Source organism: Nycticebus coucang, chromosome 14 (genome assembly GCF_027406575.1).
Source record: "Nycticebus coucang isolate mNycCou1 chromosome 14, mNycCou1.pri, whole genome shotgun sequence".
In the NCBI taxonomy this organism is placed as follows: Eukaryota; Metazoa; Chordata; class Mammalia; order Primates; family Lorisidae; genus Nycticebus; species Nycticebus coucang.
In genome coordinates this window covers 66,615,511-66,632,343 of record NC_069793.1, presented here as the reverse complement: position 1 = coordinate 66,632,343, position 16,833 = coordinate 66,615,511, and the positions used below count along the sequence as shown (strand labels likewise).

At 51.2% G+C, this 16,833-nt stretch overlaps 1 protein-coding gene across 2 annotated transcripts; it reads right to left on the bottom strand.

Annotated features, from left to right (window-relative positions):
* Positions 1–581: 581 nt before the first annotated feature.
* PLEKHB1 (pleckstrin homology domain containing B1) lies at positions 582–15,201 on the bottom strand. Of its 2 annotated transcripts, XM_053560645.1 has the most exons (8): positions 15,067–15,201; positions 13,660–13,735; positions 12,134–12,286; positions 11,369–11,471; positions 10,043–10,082; positions 6,567–6,671; positions 2,473–2,572; positions 582–1,904 (listed from the first exon to the last, which is right to left on the bottom strand). In XM_053560645.1, the coding sequence occupies exons 2-8, from the start codon at positions 13,694–13,696 to the stop codon at positions 1,768–1,770; spliced, it is 675 nt and encodes a 224-aa protein (XP_053416620.1). In that variant the 5' UTR covers positions 13,697–13,735; positions 15,067–15,201; the 3' UTR covers positions 582–1,767. The 2 variants fall into 2 exon arrangements, with proteins under 2 accessions (XP_053416620.1, XP_053416621.1); XM_053560646.1 differs by lacking the exon at positions 6,567–6,671.
* Positions 15,202–16,833: the final 1,632 nt, after the last annotated feature.

Sequence of the window (16,833 nt, the reverse complement as noted above, 5' to 3'; positions counted from 1 at the left end):
TGACTATAAAGATGGAAATGAAGTCTTAGTGATACAGTTTGAGCCCCCGTATCACACAGTTCTTGGACTTCTCAGTTATGTAGCCCAGTGTTTTCCCTTCTTTGGCTTAAATCAGTTTGAGGAGGGGCATTCTATTCCTTATAACCTCAAAAGGTCTGTGTTTCCTTCCCTGGCTACCTGGTCTCCATTAGAAGAACTCATTGATTCAGCTCTAGAAGGATAAAAACCTACTGGAAAAAAAATCTCAATACCACAGGACTCTCAGAAAGCAGGCAGGGCCTGGCTGCTCATCAGCTCAGACAACAGAGAGCTGACGCAGCACTCCGTAGAGCCCTCAGGGACAGTCAGCTTCAACCTGGCACCTTATGGGTATGGAAAGAAAGACCTAGAAAGGTTAAGTGACTTGCCCCAAATTGCTCAGATAACAGACTATCACCAGTTCCACCTGACCTCAAAATCCATACTCTTCTCACTATACCAGAGAAACCTACTAGTAGATGCGGGGGTTATGGAGTTGTCCCAAAGAGACAGGGCCTCCTAGGGGAACAAAGCAAGCCAAAGACAGGGCTTTGAGACAACTGCATTTTATTAGTCTCTGCAGTAGAACCAATGGAGCCCCCATTTGCAGGGGAACTTTAGTGCACTACTCTGGCTGCTGGGCAGTGGTGTTAGCATTTCTACTGGTGATTAGGATAGGATGGAGGAAGAGACGGGAAGACCAAACAGGGAAACTGCATGGCCACATGAAGGCAGGTATATGTGGGGCTTCCCAGGCTAGTACAGGGTAGATCAGGCCCCAGAAAGGAACACTGCCATCTTCCCTACATAAGGAAGAGATAAAGCCTTGAGATGAGGACAGCTAGGAATAGGGCGGAGCTCCTGGGATCAGAAAGGCAATTTCTAATGGAGGCAACTTCCTAGGGCTGGCAGTGTCAAACACAACTCACCTATCCCCCAACCAGGAGCTGCCATTTTCAGCTCAATTGTCATGGGTAATAGGAGGCCAAAGAAGCTGCTAGTGGGAAGGATGGGGTGTTTTGGGGATGGGCATGTGTTAGTATTAAAACAGGCAATATATTCCTTATAGGCACAACCATGAAACTTCCCTTCATAGAAAGTTCACTTCTCCCCTTTACCCGCCCAGCAAGCTCCTTAGGCTAGGACCCCCCCACAATATGTTCCCTGCCTCCTCCCTAGCCCAAATAAACTCCTCTGTAATTTCTTGCACATACCATGACATTCACACGTCTGTAGACTTGCCAATAACCGTAGTCCCAGCCTACCTGCCTCATTCCCTGTCTCCGTGGGTCTTTGTCAAAGGACTAATAACTCTGCAGTTTTGTTAAGTGTTTGTTTACTCCTATTTTTCCCACTAGGCCTGCAGCTCCCTGGGGACAGAACAGGCAACCCAACTCATGTTATGTCTCCAGTGCCTGGGGAACTTGAAGCCAAATGAAGTTGTATTTGCTGTGCCCTAGTGTGTTTGAAGAAAATTTATCTATATTTTCTTTTTCAGATTTCTGGGGTGTCAAGCAGGAGATATGAAGATTTTGACCGATGTTTGTGCCTGGGATCATAGCTTCTTCTGGGGTGGGAGTGAGGGTAGGAATAGTGGGAGGAATAGTCCAAGCCCAGAAAGATCTAATGAGAGAGAAGGGCCAAAATGAGACAGGGCTTGGATGGAGGGTAGAGGGCAAAGGGTAGGGTCCAGGAGGAAGAGGATTCTAGCAGTCTATGTGCGGGGTCCAGTGCTCCTAGTCCCAGGGCTCAGAACCAGCAGGGCGACCACATAAGCGAGCCGAGTGCCGCGCCAGTGGCGGCTCCCGCCAGCATGCCCATGGCCAGCGGGGCGCCTGAGCTGTAGCAGGGATCCTCTCGCACTATCACATGTGTCACGCCGGGGCCTGCGGAGAAAGCCCATGAGGATCAGGGACTTAGAAAGAGCGAACACAGCAATTTTCTTTCCCTTCCTGTGTGACTCCAACCCAACGCACTGTCAAGCACCAAACCCACTATCCTGCTCCCCAATCAGAGAACTAGACCTTGACATAGGGGGCTCCAGCCCATGGCTTGTAGGTCTCAGATCTGCTGCGGATGTTCAGGCACCGTGGGGCTAGGGTGGAGTAGCAAGGAACCCCTGGCGTCTGGTAAGCACCACCATGCACCTGATGGGCCCTCCCTACTGCCAGCCCCTGGAGCCAGAAGGTGGCCGTTCCCGAACCCACCACCAGGGGGCGCTACTGGCTCAGGAATGGGTACTGCTGAGCCCCGGTGCTGAGCAGGGGCGGGCCTGCAGAACAGGTCAGCTCAGGTCTCCGGGCAATTCTGTATCTTGGGATGCGAGGGGTTTGCGGAGGTTATTGTCTGGAAAAACCCGCTAACACTTTAAAAGGGTATGGCCTGGTCCTGACGGATGGACCGGCCTGGTGCTAGACTGGAGCAAGTTGCAGGTCAGGTCTGCCCAGGACTTACCTGCATAGGGTGGTCCGTAGTAGCTGCGGACGTATGTAGCCTCGTGTGCATTGGGGGGCACCACCTCGTAGTAATCCTGGTATGGACTGTAGACGCGCACCTGGAGAATCCAACCAGGTTAGGTACCCAGGAACTCCCTGCCCTGGTTTGGTCCCCTACCTCCCACACGCTACTCAGGTCTCCCTGGGCCCCATGGAGCCTTCTCTCCAAGGTGGGAGCAAGCTCCTGGAGAAAGTCCTGCCTTCTGCACAAGGTCCATGGTCCTTGTCTCCTAAACTTCAGCTCCTACATCCATGTCCCACCCTAGCCTCCTACCCAGCTCAAAACATTCTCCCAGGGCAGTGCCAGTGGCTCAAGGAGTAGGGCTCCAGTCCCATATGCCGGAGGTGGCAGGTTCAAACCCAGCCCCGGCCAAAAACCACAAAAAAAAAAAAAAAAAAAAATTCTCCCAACATCTCTTCATAGTTAGTAGAATATTTGCTAGCAGCTCTACAATGATCCCACTTGGAGAAGCCCATCTTCTAGTCACAGAGAGAGGAACATGGCTAAGGCCGAGCCGCAGGAAATAAACGGGTTGAGGAGGAAGGAAAGGTAGGGATGGAAGGAAGGGTAGGGAAGTAACTTAAGCACAGTTGTCAGGTGTCCTTAAACAACCAGGATACATTCTGAGAAATGCCTTCGTAGACACTTTTGTCATGCAAACATCATGGAGTGTACTTACTACACACCTAGGAAATATGGTCTAGCCTATTGTTTCTAGGCTACAAATCTGTACAGCACACTACTGTACTGAATACTGCAGGCAGTTGTAACATAGTGGGAAGTATTTGTGTATCTAAACAGAGAAGGTAACACACTACACCACAATGTTATGATGGCTACAGTGTTACTAGGAAATAGGAATCTTTCAGCTCCATTATAATCTTATGTGGCTAGCATCATATACACAGTCTGTCTTTACCAAAACATCATTATGCTGTGCATGCTGTAACTATTATCGAGCATCCACTATGTACCAGGTCCTGAGAGAAATGTTCACGTGTTACCACCTCTAATAATCCTTAAGGCTGATGTTATTATCTCCAAGATACCACAGAGCTGGAGACTGAGGCTCAGAAAATGGCCGATGTTCTCTCCAGAACACACTCCCTGCCCTCCCCTCTCCTGTTAGATTTCCACCAACCCTTCAATGCCCAGTCAAAGGTCACACACTTCAGAAACCCTCCTACTCTCAGAAAGAATTCTTTCTTCCTCAGTTCTCTGGACTTTGCTTGTGCCTCTTCTTGCTATCCTTTCTTGTCTGGAGAACAACCCAAAATGTGAGCTACCTATTGTCAAGGATTCTGATTCATTTGTGTCACCAGCAGGGCCTAGTGCATAACAAGAATCAATAAATAATAGGCTGGGGACGGTGGCTCATGCCTGTAATCCCAGCACTCTGGGAGGCCGAGGCGGGTGCATCACTTGAGCTCATAGGTCCAAGACCAGCCTGAGCAAGAGCGAGTCCCTGTCTCTAAAAACTAGACAGGCGTTGTGGCAGGCGCCTGTAGTCCCAGCTACTTGGGAGGCTGAGGCAAGAGAATCACTTGAGCCTATGAGTTTAAGGTTGCTGTGAGCTATGATGCCACGGTACTCTACCAGGGGCAAGAAAGTGATATTCTGTCTTTAAAGAAAAAGAAAGGGAAAAGAAAAGAACCAATAAATAGTGCAGAATTCAATGGAAGTACCCAACCCAAACTCCTCATTATACGCAGGGGGGCACAGATCTGGTGAGGGTACTGGTACCCCTTCTCTTCTGGATCCTTCATCTTAGTCCTCTTCCTTCTCTCTAACTAGGCTTCACACTTTCCAACTCTCCTCGTCTCAAGGTGATTGCAACATTTCCCCATCCCCCAAACCTGTTCCTCTTCCTATAAATGCTTTCCTCTGTACATGCCACCACCGTGCACCCAAAAAAAGAAAGAAAGCAGATTGGCCCCCTTGTCTTCATGCACTTGCCTTCCTGTCACATCTGCCATTAGGTCTCATGATTTTATCTTTTAAACATGTTCTTCTGTCCAACCCTCTTGTCCAATGCCAAGAAAATAGCAACTTGGAAGTTGTGAGTGACCTTAAAAAAACACTTTCCCAGGAGTGGTTGGGAAGGAGCCAAAGTACGTAGACGGTTGAGGAATGGTTGAGAGGTGAGGATGGGAATCAACATGTCATGATGTCTCTTTCAAGAAGTTTGGCTTTAAAGGGGACTTCTCTAAGTATATTGTGATTTCAAGTCCCCAAGCCATTTCCCTTTGATAGGGATACCCTTCTCACCTTTCCCCATTCATCTACCCAACTTGTCTTTCAGACTCAAGTGCCAACTCTCCCTGAACCTCAGGTTTTGTTGGGGTCCCATCTGGACGCCTGTTGCCCTTAGACTTCCCACCATCACTGCTCTAGTCACGCTGTCTTATTGCATCCCTGTCAGCGTGTCTCTCTCCCATCAGACTTGGAGACCCCTGCAGGTGCACAGACTGGGTCTAATCAGACATGACTGGAACATGGCAGGCACCTAATGTTTATTGAATTTATCTCAAGTGAATCAAATACAGGGCCAGACTGGAACCGAGGTCATCCAACTCTGGAGTTCAATTTCAAGTTAAGGAGAGCAAACAGTCCCAGAGCAATGCAGGAGGACAAGCAAGCAATGCTATGGGTCACAGTCTCAATTAGCCCTGCTTGCTGTGCTCCTTCCACAAGGGTGATCCAATAGGGCTGTATGAAAGGGTGGCCAAGATGTGGGATCCACAGCTGGAAGGGGCTAGAAGGATCTAAGCATTCAGATCCAACTTTATTGTTAAGGAAGTTGGGGTCCAGAACCTCCACCTACCCTGCAGATACACAGTGAGTCAGTGGCCTTGTGAGGCCCTGGAGAGGATGGAAAATACCAACTCGTGTCCCTCTGGGGCACCTGTTTCTCCAGGTCTGGGAGGCACAGAAGTAAACTCACGTAAGTCACCTGGCAACAGGCAGGGATACCCCAGAGGCCTATGGGCAGAACCTGAGGCTTTGATAGCTGTTGTCTCTCCTTCAGAGGCCCAGCATCTTTGGGGAGAGAGACAGTGTTGGCCAATCAGGGGTCACATGCAAACAATTCCCTTCAGATAAGCTGTTATGCATTCTTTTAACTCCTATCTTTAGGCATTTCCACTTGAAACAAATAGACATCCTACTTAGAGCATGGGGGATACTTCAATAATGATGGACTGGGAATCCAGGCCTGCCACACATGAATTGAGTGACCTGATTGTTAGGTAACCTCTCAGATTCTTCAGCTTTCTCATCTGTAAGCAGTCTTTCTTACACTGGCCACTCCCAAGGCACTGTGAGATTCCAACAGAGCCACATCCAGCAGCTGGGTGGCCTAAGAACTTCTAGGCTTGGTGGTTCTACCTACCAGGAGCCATTTTTAAAACTACAGATATCTTAGGCCCCACCCCAGACCTATAAACATTCCCTGAGGCCTACTTGTGCCAGACCTTGAGGAAGTTTAGCATGGACTGTTCCCATCACTGAGCACATTGAGCCCCTGCTGTGTACCTAGCCCCGTGTCAGGCCCCATGGGGTGGGGGGTGGATCTAGTCCTGGCTTTGGAATAAGTTCCAGGTCTCCTGGGAGACTAGACAGACAGGAATAAACTGACTCTAATCCAGGCAGAATAAAGAGAGTACTAATCATTAGTACTGGGCTGTGGGAGGGAGTGACAATGCCTGGATGTCTGGGAAGTCCTCACCGCAGTGGTAGCAGTCTTTGAGGTGGTCTTAAAGGATGAGCATCTATTGTCTGGTGAATGAGGACACTAGGGGCCTGGCAGCAGAAACAGCATGTGCAAAGGCTGGAAGAAGGGAAAGCTTTGGTGTGGCTTGGGCAGAGGGTATAGCAGAGCACCTGGAGGATAGGGATGAGGGGATACTGTAGGCAAGACTGGCCAGATCCTCGAAAGCCAGGATGTAGTCAAGTGTTCCTTGGGTAACAGGGAGTCATGGAATGTGTGCAAGCAAGGAAGTGATGTGACCAGGCCTGGTTCAGAAGGCAGGGAGGGCTGAGCCAGCACTTACCCAGATCCGCCTTTCAACCTTACAGGGGTTCCATGAGCAGGACACACACCTGACCTTGGGGCAAACCCGGCGGCTCCTAGGAGGGACGGTGGCTCCAGCTGGGGCCTGCTTAAGCCACAGAAACCCAAGAAGGCAGGGGGAAGGGAGGTGTCAGAGTTCCTCTACATTGGGAGAGACTCAGAGCTCTTACCAGGCCCTACTAGAGCCCTCTGCCTTCTGGGCTGGGGCAAGGGGTTGTCTTCCTCCTTAGCTTGTGATAACAGAGGGAGGCCCAAAGAAGGATAGTTATACAAGGGAGAGTAGTCCCTTGCTAGAATTAACTCCGCCTCCCTTGTTTCATGCAGCTAGGGTTCCGAGTCTTCAGGGAGGACAGAGAAGCTCTGATCTGTCCTACCCATCTGGCCCCCTTCTACCCCCAGCCTTGCCCCTCACTGTGCCCACAGGCCCTCTGTTCCCTGGTAAAGCTGGTGTCAAGGGTTCCTGGAGCCTCCACCCGGAGTGGGGAAGGAACCTGCAGCATGTGGAGGGACAAAGTGCAGGTCACGACCACATAAGCATGGGACAGAGAGAAACCCACAAACACAGATGTGAACACTCAGAGGCACACACACACACACACCTGCTCTAGTCAGCCCCAGGCCCAGAGGGTGTGTGTGTGGAGCAGCGGGAGGTAGAATAGAGGGTCAGGGCAGGCTGGGTGCAGTGGCCTATCACACCTGTAAGCCCCTTGGAAAGCCCAGGCAGGAAGAGCACCCTAAGGCCAGGAGTTGGAGAGGGTCAGGGCAGGGAGAGGGGCTAAGTAAAGTGGCAGGAGGGTGGACAGGCAGAGAAGGACAAGGCAGCTTCATAGAGTCACAGTACAGAACGGTCACACCCTCACCTCCTTCCTTCTGCCTGTCTTGGTAGGACTGATTTCCCCTACATTAGGGGGCTTGGGATCTCAGAGCCAGAGTAGCCCAACCTGGGTCCCTCCACTCTGCTGGCTACCACTCCAGCCTCCTCCCTCCCAGCTTCTGCCAATCTACCCACCGCTTGGGAGCCTGAGTCTGCCCCCCAACTTCCTACTGCAGCCCAGCATTGCTCCCCACAACCCTCAAGAAACTCAGTTCCTCAAGTTGGACTCCAAGGCCCTTCATGAGGCCAGGCCTGGTGGCTCCCGCCTGTAATCGTAGTACTCTGGGAGTCTTCCCTGTCTCTGCTCATGCAGTTCCTCCTATAGACAGGGTCCTCCTCTCAAAGTCTCACTGGCCTAGGTTCAATACAGGTTCTTCCACCGCTGATTTAAGACTACGTGACGCTGGACAAATCAATTTCCTTCTCTGAAGCTCAGCTTCCCTATCAATAAAATGACCTTCCGGGTGGTGCCTGTGGCTCAGTGAGTAAGGCGCCGGCCCCATATGCCGAGGGTGGCGGGTTCAAACCCAGCCCCAGCCAAACTGCAACAAAAAAATAGCTGGGCATTGTGGCGGGCGCCTGTAGTCCCAGCTACTGGGGAGGCTGAGGCAAAAGAATCGCGTAAGCCCAAGAGTTAGAGGTTGCTGTGAGCCGTGTGACACCACGGCACTCTACCGAGGGCGGTACAGTGAGACTCTGTCTCTACAAAAAAAAAAATATATATAAATAAATAAATAAAATGACCTTCCCCTGCCAGGGTTGTTGGAAGAGGAAATGATGTAACCAATGACAGGTGCTCAGAATAATGCTCGGCTCCGCCAGATGGATGCCCAACGGGCTTTCTAAATACATCCCGTTCTCCAGGGCTACTTCCCAATGGACATTCTGTCTGGAAAAGAGGGGGGGCCCCACCATGCACAGGTAGAAGAAGCAAGCATAGATTCTGGTGTCAGGCAGATGGGTGTGGAAGCCAAGCTGGGCAGGGCAGCTCTTCAAATCCACACCTCCACTAAGCTCTGGTGACCCTATTCCTTAAATATGTCCTATACTTATCAGTCTGCCTCTGCCAGCAAGGCCTTAGTCCAGACCTCCAGCCTGTTGCCTGGACACTGTCCCAGCCTCCTAATTGGCCTCTAGGTGTCCACACTTACTCCCTACGATCCATTTCCTACCTACCAGCCAGACTACCTTTTTAAAAATATAAATCTGGGGCGGCGCCTGTGGCTCAGTCGGTGGGGCGCCGGCCCCATATACCGAGGGTGGCGGGTTCGAGCCCGGCCCCGGCCAAACTGCAACCAAAGGATAGCTGGGCGTTGTGGCGGGCGCCTGTAGTCCCAGCTACTCGGGAGGCTGAGGCAAGAGAATCGCTTAAGCCCAGGAGTTGGAGGTTGCTGTGAGCTGTGTGAGGCCATGGCACTCTACTGAGGGCCATAAAGTGAGACTCTGTCTCTACAAAAAAAAAAAAAAAAAAAAAAAAAAAAAAATATATAAATCTGTACTCTCAATGAATCCCCAACAACAAAAATAAATAAATTAAATTAAAAAAAATAAAAATATAAGAGAGGCGCCTGTGGCTCAAGGAGTAGGGTGCCGGCCCCATATACTGGAGGTGACAGGTTCAAACCTGGCTCTGGCCATAAACTGCCAAAATAAATAAATAAACATATAAATATAAATCTGATCTGATCATGCCATCCCTCTGATTGAAAATTTTAAATGGCTTCCTGGTGCTCTTAGCAGAAACCAACAACCTCAACACAGCCCACAAGGCCTGGTCCTACCTACCCTCCTTCCCTACTGCCCCAACACCCTCGCTCTCTGAGCACCAGCCACCCTGGCCTCCCTTCTGTTCCTCAACTTGCCAATGTCTTAAGCCCAGACAGGGCCTTTGAATATGCTGATCCTCTGCCTGGAATGCTCTTCTCTTCACTGCATCCCCATGCTTTTCACCCAATTGGGTCTCAACTTAAGTCTTGGCTGAAGTCCCACTGGATCAGGCCACCAAAGGGTCACAAACTGCAAGTCTCCATCAGAGCAGCTGCCACTATTAAAATGGAATAATTACTAATCAATTAGTTTTTTTCATGGTTGGCTCCTCTCTAGGCTGAGTCCAGGAGGGCAGGACTCACATCTCCTTGGTTCACCTTTGACCCCTGGCACTTGGCACAGCATCTGGCACATAGTAGGAACTCAGTAAATATTTGTGGAAGAATGAATCTCAGTCTCATCAGCTGCAGAAAGAGAACAATAATCCCAACTTCACAGAACTGCTGTGAGGAGTAGCTGGAATTATACCTGCACCATGCTTGGCACATAATAGTTGCTCGATAAAAGACAGGTCCTTTTCCCCAGCCCACATGCCACTGATCCAAGTTTTCATGGAGGCTTTTTTCTCTCCCTTGTCTGAGCACAAATTAGCTGTCCTCTATCCTTTTCCCCCTAGGACTCAGGGCCACTTGAGTCCACACAAACCTATCCACACTAGAGTGAGAACTCTGGCAGGTGGAGACCGAGTCTGAGTCACCCATGATTCCATGACACATGGGGATGGGGAGGAGAGGGGGAAAGAATAGGGGACTCACCGGGGTGGAGCTTGCCTCCAGCAGCGCTGTCTTCCATGCTCTACAAAGCAAATCCCACCAGACCATGAGGAAAAAGTTAGAGATTTGACACCCACATTTTGGACTTTCCTTCCCAACCCAGTCTCAATCCCCAGCCTCTTGTGAAGGGGGATTTCCTCTCAACTCCCTCAGGTACACAAAATTAACTCCTCCCCTACCCCAGTCACATGGATGGAGCCATAAATTAGGCTAATTCATTCTTAGTCCATAGTCTCTTCCCCTCTACAAGTTCCAATTTCTCCATCTATAGAGTGGATAGCTGGGCTTAGTTGGTCTCTCTCTCTTTTTTTTTTAGAGATGGAGTCTCCCTCTGTCACAGGCTAGAGTGCAGTGGCACAATCATAGCTTACTATAGGTTCAAACTCCTGGGTTCCAGTGATCCTCCCACCTCAGCCTCCTGAGTAACTGGGACTACAAGGGCATACTACAGCCATGTGCCACCATGCTCGGCTCTTGGGTGGTCTCTTAGGGGCCTCCAGATTCTGACATGCTCTAATAGCAACCCACCTTCACATCCCAAGTTTATAAAGTTCCCCAAAGCTCGATCCCCAGAGCCCCAGGAAGGCCCAGGAGACACAGGACAATTGGGCCTTTGTTGGTTGCCATGGCTCCTGGCTGGGTTGGACAAAGCTGCTCTGTGCTGTCTGCCCAGCACTCAGCTCTCCCCACTCCCACACTCTCATCTCTCACTCTCCTCCAGTGCAAAGGCCAAGTGTCCCTCAGCCAGAGGGTAGGAAGGGATGGAATGTGAGTGAGTAGAGCCAGTGCCTGAGGACACACCCAGGATGGCCGAGTGGATACGCATCTGACATTAGGGTAGTCCTACCTGGGACACAGCCGGCTGCCTCTGTGGGCAGATCTGGGTCTATCCCTCAGATGAGAGTTCCCCCACCAAGGCATCTTCTCAGAAAGGAATGGGAGGGAGGGCCCTTTAAGAATGCCACTGGGCCTAACTGCTCCTTTGTATCACCCCTAGGTGAGAGCTCACCTCAGAGGCCACTAAATACCTGATTCTGAATGACCAGAGACCAGGTACCTGAGGTAGGAGTGCATACCACTCCCCTGACAATCCTGAGTTCATCACAGACCACATGAGGAGCCTGCTGTGTCCCATACCAATCACCATGGGCCATTCAAATCCACTCTGCCCAGCCTCCAATGAGACACCCTTGCTGATTGGTCTCAGTACCCTCTTCATACCATCAGACAACAGAAGGCCCAATGAAGAGGAGGTATCTGGTCACCATCCCCAAGATTCTCCCCGATCATCTCCTGGGAATCACTTACATGGCATCATCCCGGGTCTCTGCGCAAAGGTGCAGGCGGGAACCTTCCCGTAGGTTCACTGTCAATAGGCCATCTCTGCTCCGGCCCTCTGGGGGCTGCACGTCTAGAGGCAGATACACATATGTGGGTTTCCACAGGCCTAGGCCTGAGGTCCACCCAGTAAACCAGGAACAAGAAAAGGAACTGACTTCTCCAGGTCCTATTTGCTGACCAATGCCAAGCGCCTCTGATCCCACATACTCTGTTTAGGATTCTACTCCGGTCTTCAAAGCCTTACAACCGCTCCACATTGCTGGCTTCTTTAGGTACATCTCCTGGTTATCCTGTTGTAATTGTGGTCTGAGCCTTGGTCAAGGAATTTGAAGATTTGCTGTGACTCCGGGCCAGCCATTTAGCTTCTCTGAGCCTCCTTATTTCACTTCATCTTTATCTAGTACAGCGGTTCTCAACCTGTGGGTCTCGACCCACAGAAACTGTATTAAAGGGTCCCGGCATTAGGAAGGTTGAGAACCACTGATCTAGTACCTAGCATCTAGAGGGCAAGAACTGCGTCTGACCACCTCTGAGACACAGCACAGAGTAGAAACTCAATAAAGGACTGATTTCTTAATCCACCCCCCACTGAATTCAGCTGACAGAGACTTAGAAGCAATGTCTGGAAGCCCTTTGAAAACTACAGAGAGGCTTCCAGCTGCAGGCGTTGTCAGACACAGCGGGAGGGCCTGCCTATACTCACAGCGCCACAGAGGAAGGGGCTCTGCTCACCATGGCACTCTTGGCCGATCTTTATGTCGCGTACGTTGAAGTGGATGAGCACACGGTCCTCCTCGTCCTGTGCTGTCTCATCATGATAGTAGCCCAGTGTCCCATCCAGCCACAGGGCGAACCAGTTCCGCTTCCAGCGGCGGAGAATGGAGCCTGTGCAATATTCCAGACCCACCAGGTGGGCTGATCCCAGGGCTCGGTGGGATAGGACACCCCCCAGCTCCCAGAGGTCCAACAGCCTCAGCCCCCATGTTATAACCACCTCTTCCTGTCTACTCACCCCCTGACATGAGGGCAGGGCTTCTTTCTGTCTTGCTAACCCCTCTGCCTCCCACTGGGCCTGATACACAGTGGAACTCAATAATGTGCTGAGTGGATTGGGGCAGAGACCTCTCCCTACCTTCAGCCTCCATCTTATCTCTTATCTCTGACTTGTGTGACAGTTATTTGTGCAGTGTCTGCCTCCTCCACCAGACTGGGGGGCGTAGGTCCTGGCCCTCAGTGCTTGCTGGACTGAATGAACTGAGGGTGGATGGGGGTGGGGCATGGAAGCTCTTCATCCCAGGGGTCCCCAGGTTAGTTTCTCTTCAGACCATGACTCTGGTCAAAGGTGGGTCTAGAAGACCTAGCTTCAGATGTTTTGCAAGTGGAAATCTTAGCACAAAAAGGCAAAGACTTAAGAGAGCTTCTTTCATTTCTTTTTCTTCCTCAAGCTGTTGCCTTGGGTAGAGTGCCATGGTGACATGATAGCTCACAACAACCTCCAGCTCCTGAGCTCAAACAATCCTCTTGCCTCAGTTTTTTGTATTTTTAGTAGAGATGGGGTCTTGCTCTGGCTCAGGCTGGTCTTGAACCCATGAGCTCAAGCAATCCACCTGCCTTAGCCTCCCAGAGTGCTGGGGATTACAGGCATGAGCCACCGCGCCTGGCCTTAAGAGCTTCTTAGAGCTTTACAGATTCCAAAACATGGAGGCATCTTTCATTTTGTTCTATGCCTTCCCTGATGCTATGGCCACACACTGGATCAAACCCAGTCCCCACCCTTATGGACCTTGCACTCTAGGGCTGGTATGGGGTCTGGGAAGCAGGGACACCCACCAGGAAAGACAGTTCTATTATAAGGAGATCACTGTAAGGCAGCAGTTCTCAACCTGTGGGTCTTGACCCATAGGAACTGTATTAAAGGGCTGCGGCATTAGGAAGGTTGAGAACCACTGCATCTAATCTAGCTTGGAGCAACAGCAGGGGAAGGGGAAGAGGTTAGAGGAAAAGCGAGAGAAGGCTCCTCGAAAAAGGGGACATCTAAGCTGGGTCTTGGAGAATTACAAGTTTACCAAGCAGTCAGGAACAGGAAAGGCATTCAGGCAGAGGGAAGAGCACGGACAAAAGAGAAAAGGATAAAAAGGTCCTGGTTTCTTGGGAAAAGAGAAGGGGTTCACTGTGGCCCAACAAGCCAAAGCCATTTCCCTCACCCCTGCCTGGGACAAGGTACAGGACACAGGAAGGCTAGGCCCAGGTGCACTCACTCTGTCTCCATAGCCAGCCGCCCCTCACCAGGGCCATTTCTTCAAAAGGACTTTCCAGGGTGGAGTCAGGCGGGACCTGTCAGAGGAGCCACAGGACACACAGACCTCATGAGCAGCTCCCTGGAGAGAAGCCCACAGCCCTGTTCTTCCTGGGGAGCCACCGAGGAAACGTTTAAGGGAGTGTTAGTAAACAAACAAGGGCCAGGATGAGTCAGTCTCCTCCCCATTCTCTGCTCAGGCAGAGAATAGGAGCTCTGTCCTCGGGGGTCAGCAGGGCAGCCACCAGTTGGCATGGCGTGGGGTGGGGACCAGGAGCCTAGATTCCACTTTCAGCTCCATAACCTTGGCCAAGTCCCTTTTCCCTGCTCCTTTGGTCTGGCCTCCATTTCTAGGTCTGTAAAAGTATTTCCATGAGGCAGGTAGAGACTAGAGTGAGGAACTCTTAAAATATTAGAAACTCGGACGGCGCCTGTGGCTCAAGGGGTAGGGCGCCGGTCCCATATGCCGGAGGTGGCGGGTTCAAACCCAGCCCCGGCCAAAAAAAATATATATATATATATTAGAAACTCTAGAATTTTAAAATGCTTAAAGCACAAAATATTAGAATCATGGCAATGAATGAAGGAATTTCATGATAAAAAAAGCCTTCCTTACACTTGGAACCCATCAGAGCTGTTTACAAGGTGCGTAAGATAACAGTTTAACAGCAACTATGATTGATCAAACACTATGTGCCAGGGACACTTCTCAGTGCCTTCATTTAAGCCTCCTAACAATTCTTGTTATTCCCACTTAGAGATGAGAAAACTGAGGCTGGGGCTTGGAGAGAGGTCCAGTCACTTGCACAGGTCTACCTGGTTAGTAAGTAATGGAGCCAGGGTTCACACACTGCAGTCCTGTCTTCCAACCATTTCACCAGCAGAGGCTTTGAGAATTACTGACACCCAAGTCATACCCCATAATAATTAAATCAGAAAGTCTAGGCACAGAAGGCAAGCATGGATAGTCTTTAAAGATGCCCTGGTGATTCCAACTTACAGGAAAGTTTGGGAGTCACGGCATGTACTCCCTTACTTTGTCCTTCCTGTAACACTGGTGAGAAGGGAATCTTTACTATTTTACAGATGATAGACTGAGGAACAGAAAATGACTTATCCATATATATGATGGAGCTTGGTTTGGGATCCAGGTACCCTCTGTTCCAGAAGGCGAATTACTTGGGAACAAGTGCCCCTGCCCTTCCCCCACCCGCTCACACCTGGTGCTGCGTAGCAAGGGCTGGCACACCTGGGCTGGGAGGCCTGGCCTGTTTCTCCTGCCACACCCTCCCCTCTCCAAACTCCTGACACATGTCAGGCAAGAGGACCAGGTGCAAACTCCCTTGCCAGCCCCCCTTGATGGACCCACCTGTCTACACCTGTTGCGGATGCTGCTGCCAAAGCGGCTGCTACTTGATCCTGCTTGCCACCCAACACGCTGCGCCTGCGCCTTTGTGCGCCCCAGAAAGACTGCCCTGGGGCATTTCACTCTTCGGGTTGTGCCAGGGCCTGGCCGCCCCTGGGGCCCGCCCCACCCACGGAGGGGGCGTGGTGAGAAGAGATGCTGCCGTAGGCTTGCTGGGACTTGTAGTCTGCAGCCCGGAGCGGGACAGACGCAGCCTCACCTGTGATTTTTTTCTGTTAAGACATTTGTTCACTCGTCTATCATGAAATGCTCCTGGGGAGGCTGGCTTCTCCTTGAAACTTTACTTTTTTTAGAAAATGTGTTCTCAGGTTCTTTTTGCGCCAGGTCCTGCACTAGTCTCTAAGGCAGCATCAGATGCTGCCCTTCCGCCTCCATCCTCAGCTTCCAGTCTGCACAGGTACCCTAAATTCCTCAATGTAAACACGCGGTTTGAGTACAGCACGTGACTTAACGACGGGAAAGAGTCTGCCTTTCTCCACGTTCAGAAAGGCTTCCCAGTGAATGCTCAAAGGGATTTTTGAGGATAAGTGGCTGTTTCCCAGGGCGAACATCTTGAAGATGTTCAAGAGTGCCCAGCATTTCACTGTGTTCGGAACACAGAGCTGCGGGGTTTGCAAGGAAATAGCACAGAGGCTTGGAAGACAGGCTGAGAGTTTGGAGATTATGACTTAATGACAGGAACTTGGGGGTGGGGATTTCGAGATGAAGAGTTAGATGGTGTGATTAGGAAGTTGGAACAATCCCTCTAGGGTACAAGAGAAAACGGATTGGCGGGGGCCCAACCGGAGAAGGAAGACTGTTTCTGTATCTGTCACCTCGGTCAGCCCTTGCAGGATCATTTATTTGAATAGTTCAGCCTCACAAACCCCCACCTACAGCAGACACGGAATGTCATTCAGAGAACAGAAGCTTTCAGGACCTAAAAGGCATCGAGTCCGCTCCGCTATTAGGGAAAGGCGCCCCCCATTGCCCTGGGCCCCTCCTCCAGTCCCAGAGAACTCTTCCTTACCGGGGCTGCAGGGCTCATGGTTCCTGGGCGGCCAGGGCAGCATTTCCGAGAATGCTCCTGCAGGGGGTCATTTCCCTGAGCGCCTTAGAGTTAAGGGGATCAGGAAGGTGCTACCAAGTGGAAGTCTGAAGGGGGAGGCAAAAGAAAGCGTGCAGATCCCAGGGTAGGTTGTCCTCTTACTCCAGTGCCCACCTCCCACCCCCACCCCACCTTCCTGTCTGATCTCTGGGTCTGACCCTCAGTTCACTGGACAAGACAGGCGAGATTAGGTGGTGGTATTGGCCTAGAATCGCCAAGATTCCCAGGGCCGTGGGGGTGGGGTCTGCTAGGTGGGGGTGGGGCCAGTCCTCCTTCCTCAGGCTGGGGCAAGGCTAAGTCCTCGGTCTCCGGCCTGGCTGGACATCGCCCTTCACCCCAGTCCTGGCTGAGCAGGCAGGCTCCTTAAGCCTGCCTGTCTTGCTCCCGCATCTCTGTAATCCTGACCTCGAGCCACCCAGGCGCTTCCTCCCTTGGGGTAGTGCGTGCCTTGGGGGGGGATCGTCCTGCCATATCCTATTAGCCACTGACCTCATCCCCTCTTAGCAGCTCCGGGAACCACCTCTCCCAAACCACTCTGTTTTTCATCCTTGTGGCTTTAACTCCCTCTCTCTCAGGTCCCTGGAATGTCCCACCCCTAACTTCTGGCTAAGTTTTCCACCCCC

Coding starts and splice junctions, on each gene's coding strand:
- PLEKHB1 (XM_053560645.1), bottom strand. CDS start 13,696: ATGGCCCTGGTGAGGGGCGGCTGGCTATGGAGACAGA. Junction 12,287..13,659: donor CGGCTGGCTATGGAGACAGA/GTGAGTGCACCT, acceptor AATATTGCACAG/GCTCCATTCTCCGCCGCTGG. Junction 1,905..2,472: donor CTACGGACCACCCTATGCAG/GTAAGTCCTGGG, acceptor CTTTCTCCGCAG/GCCCCGGCGTGACACATGTG.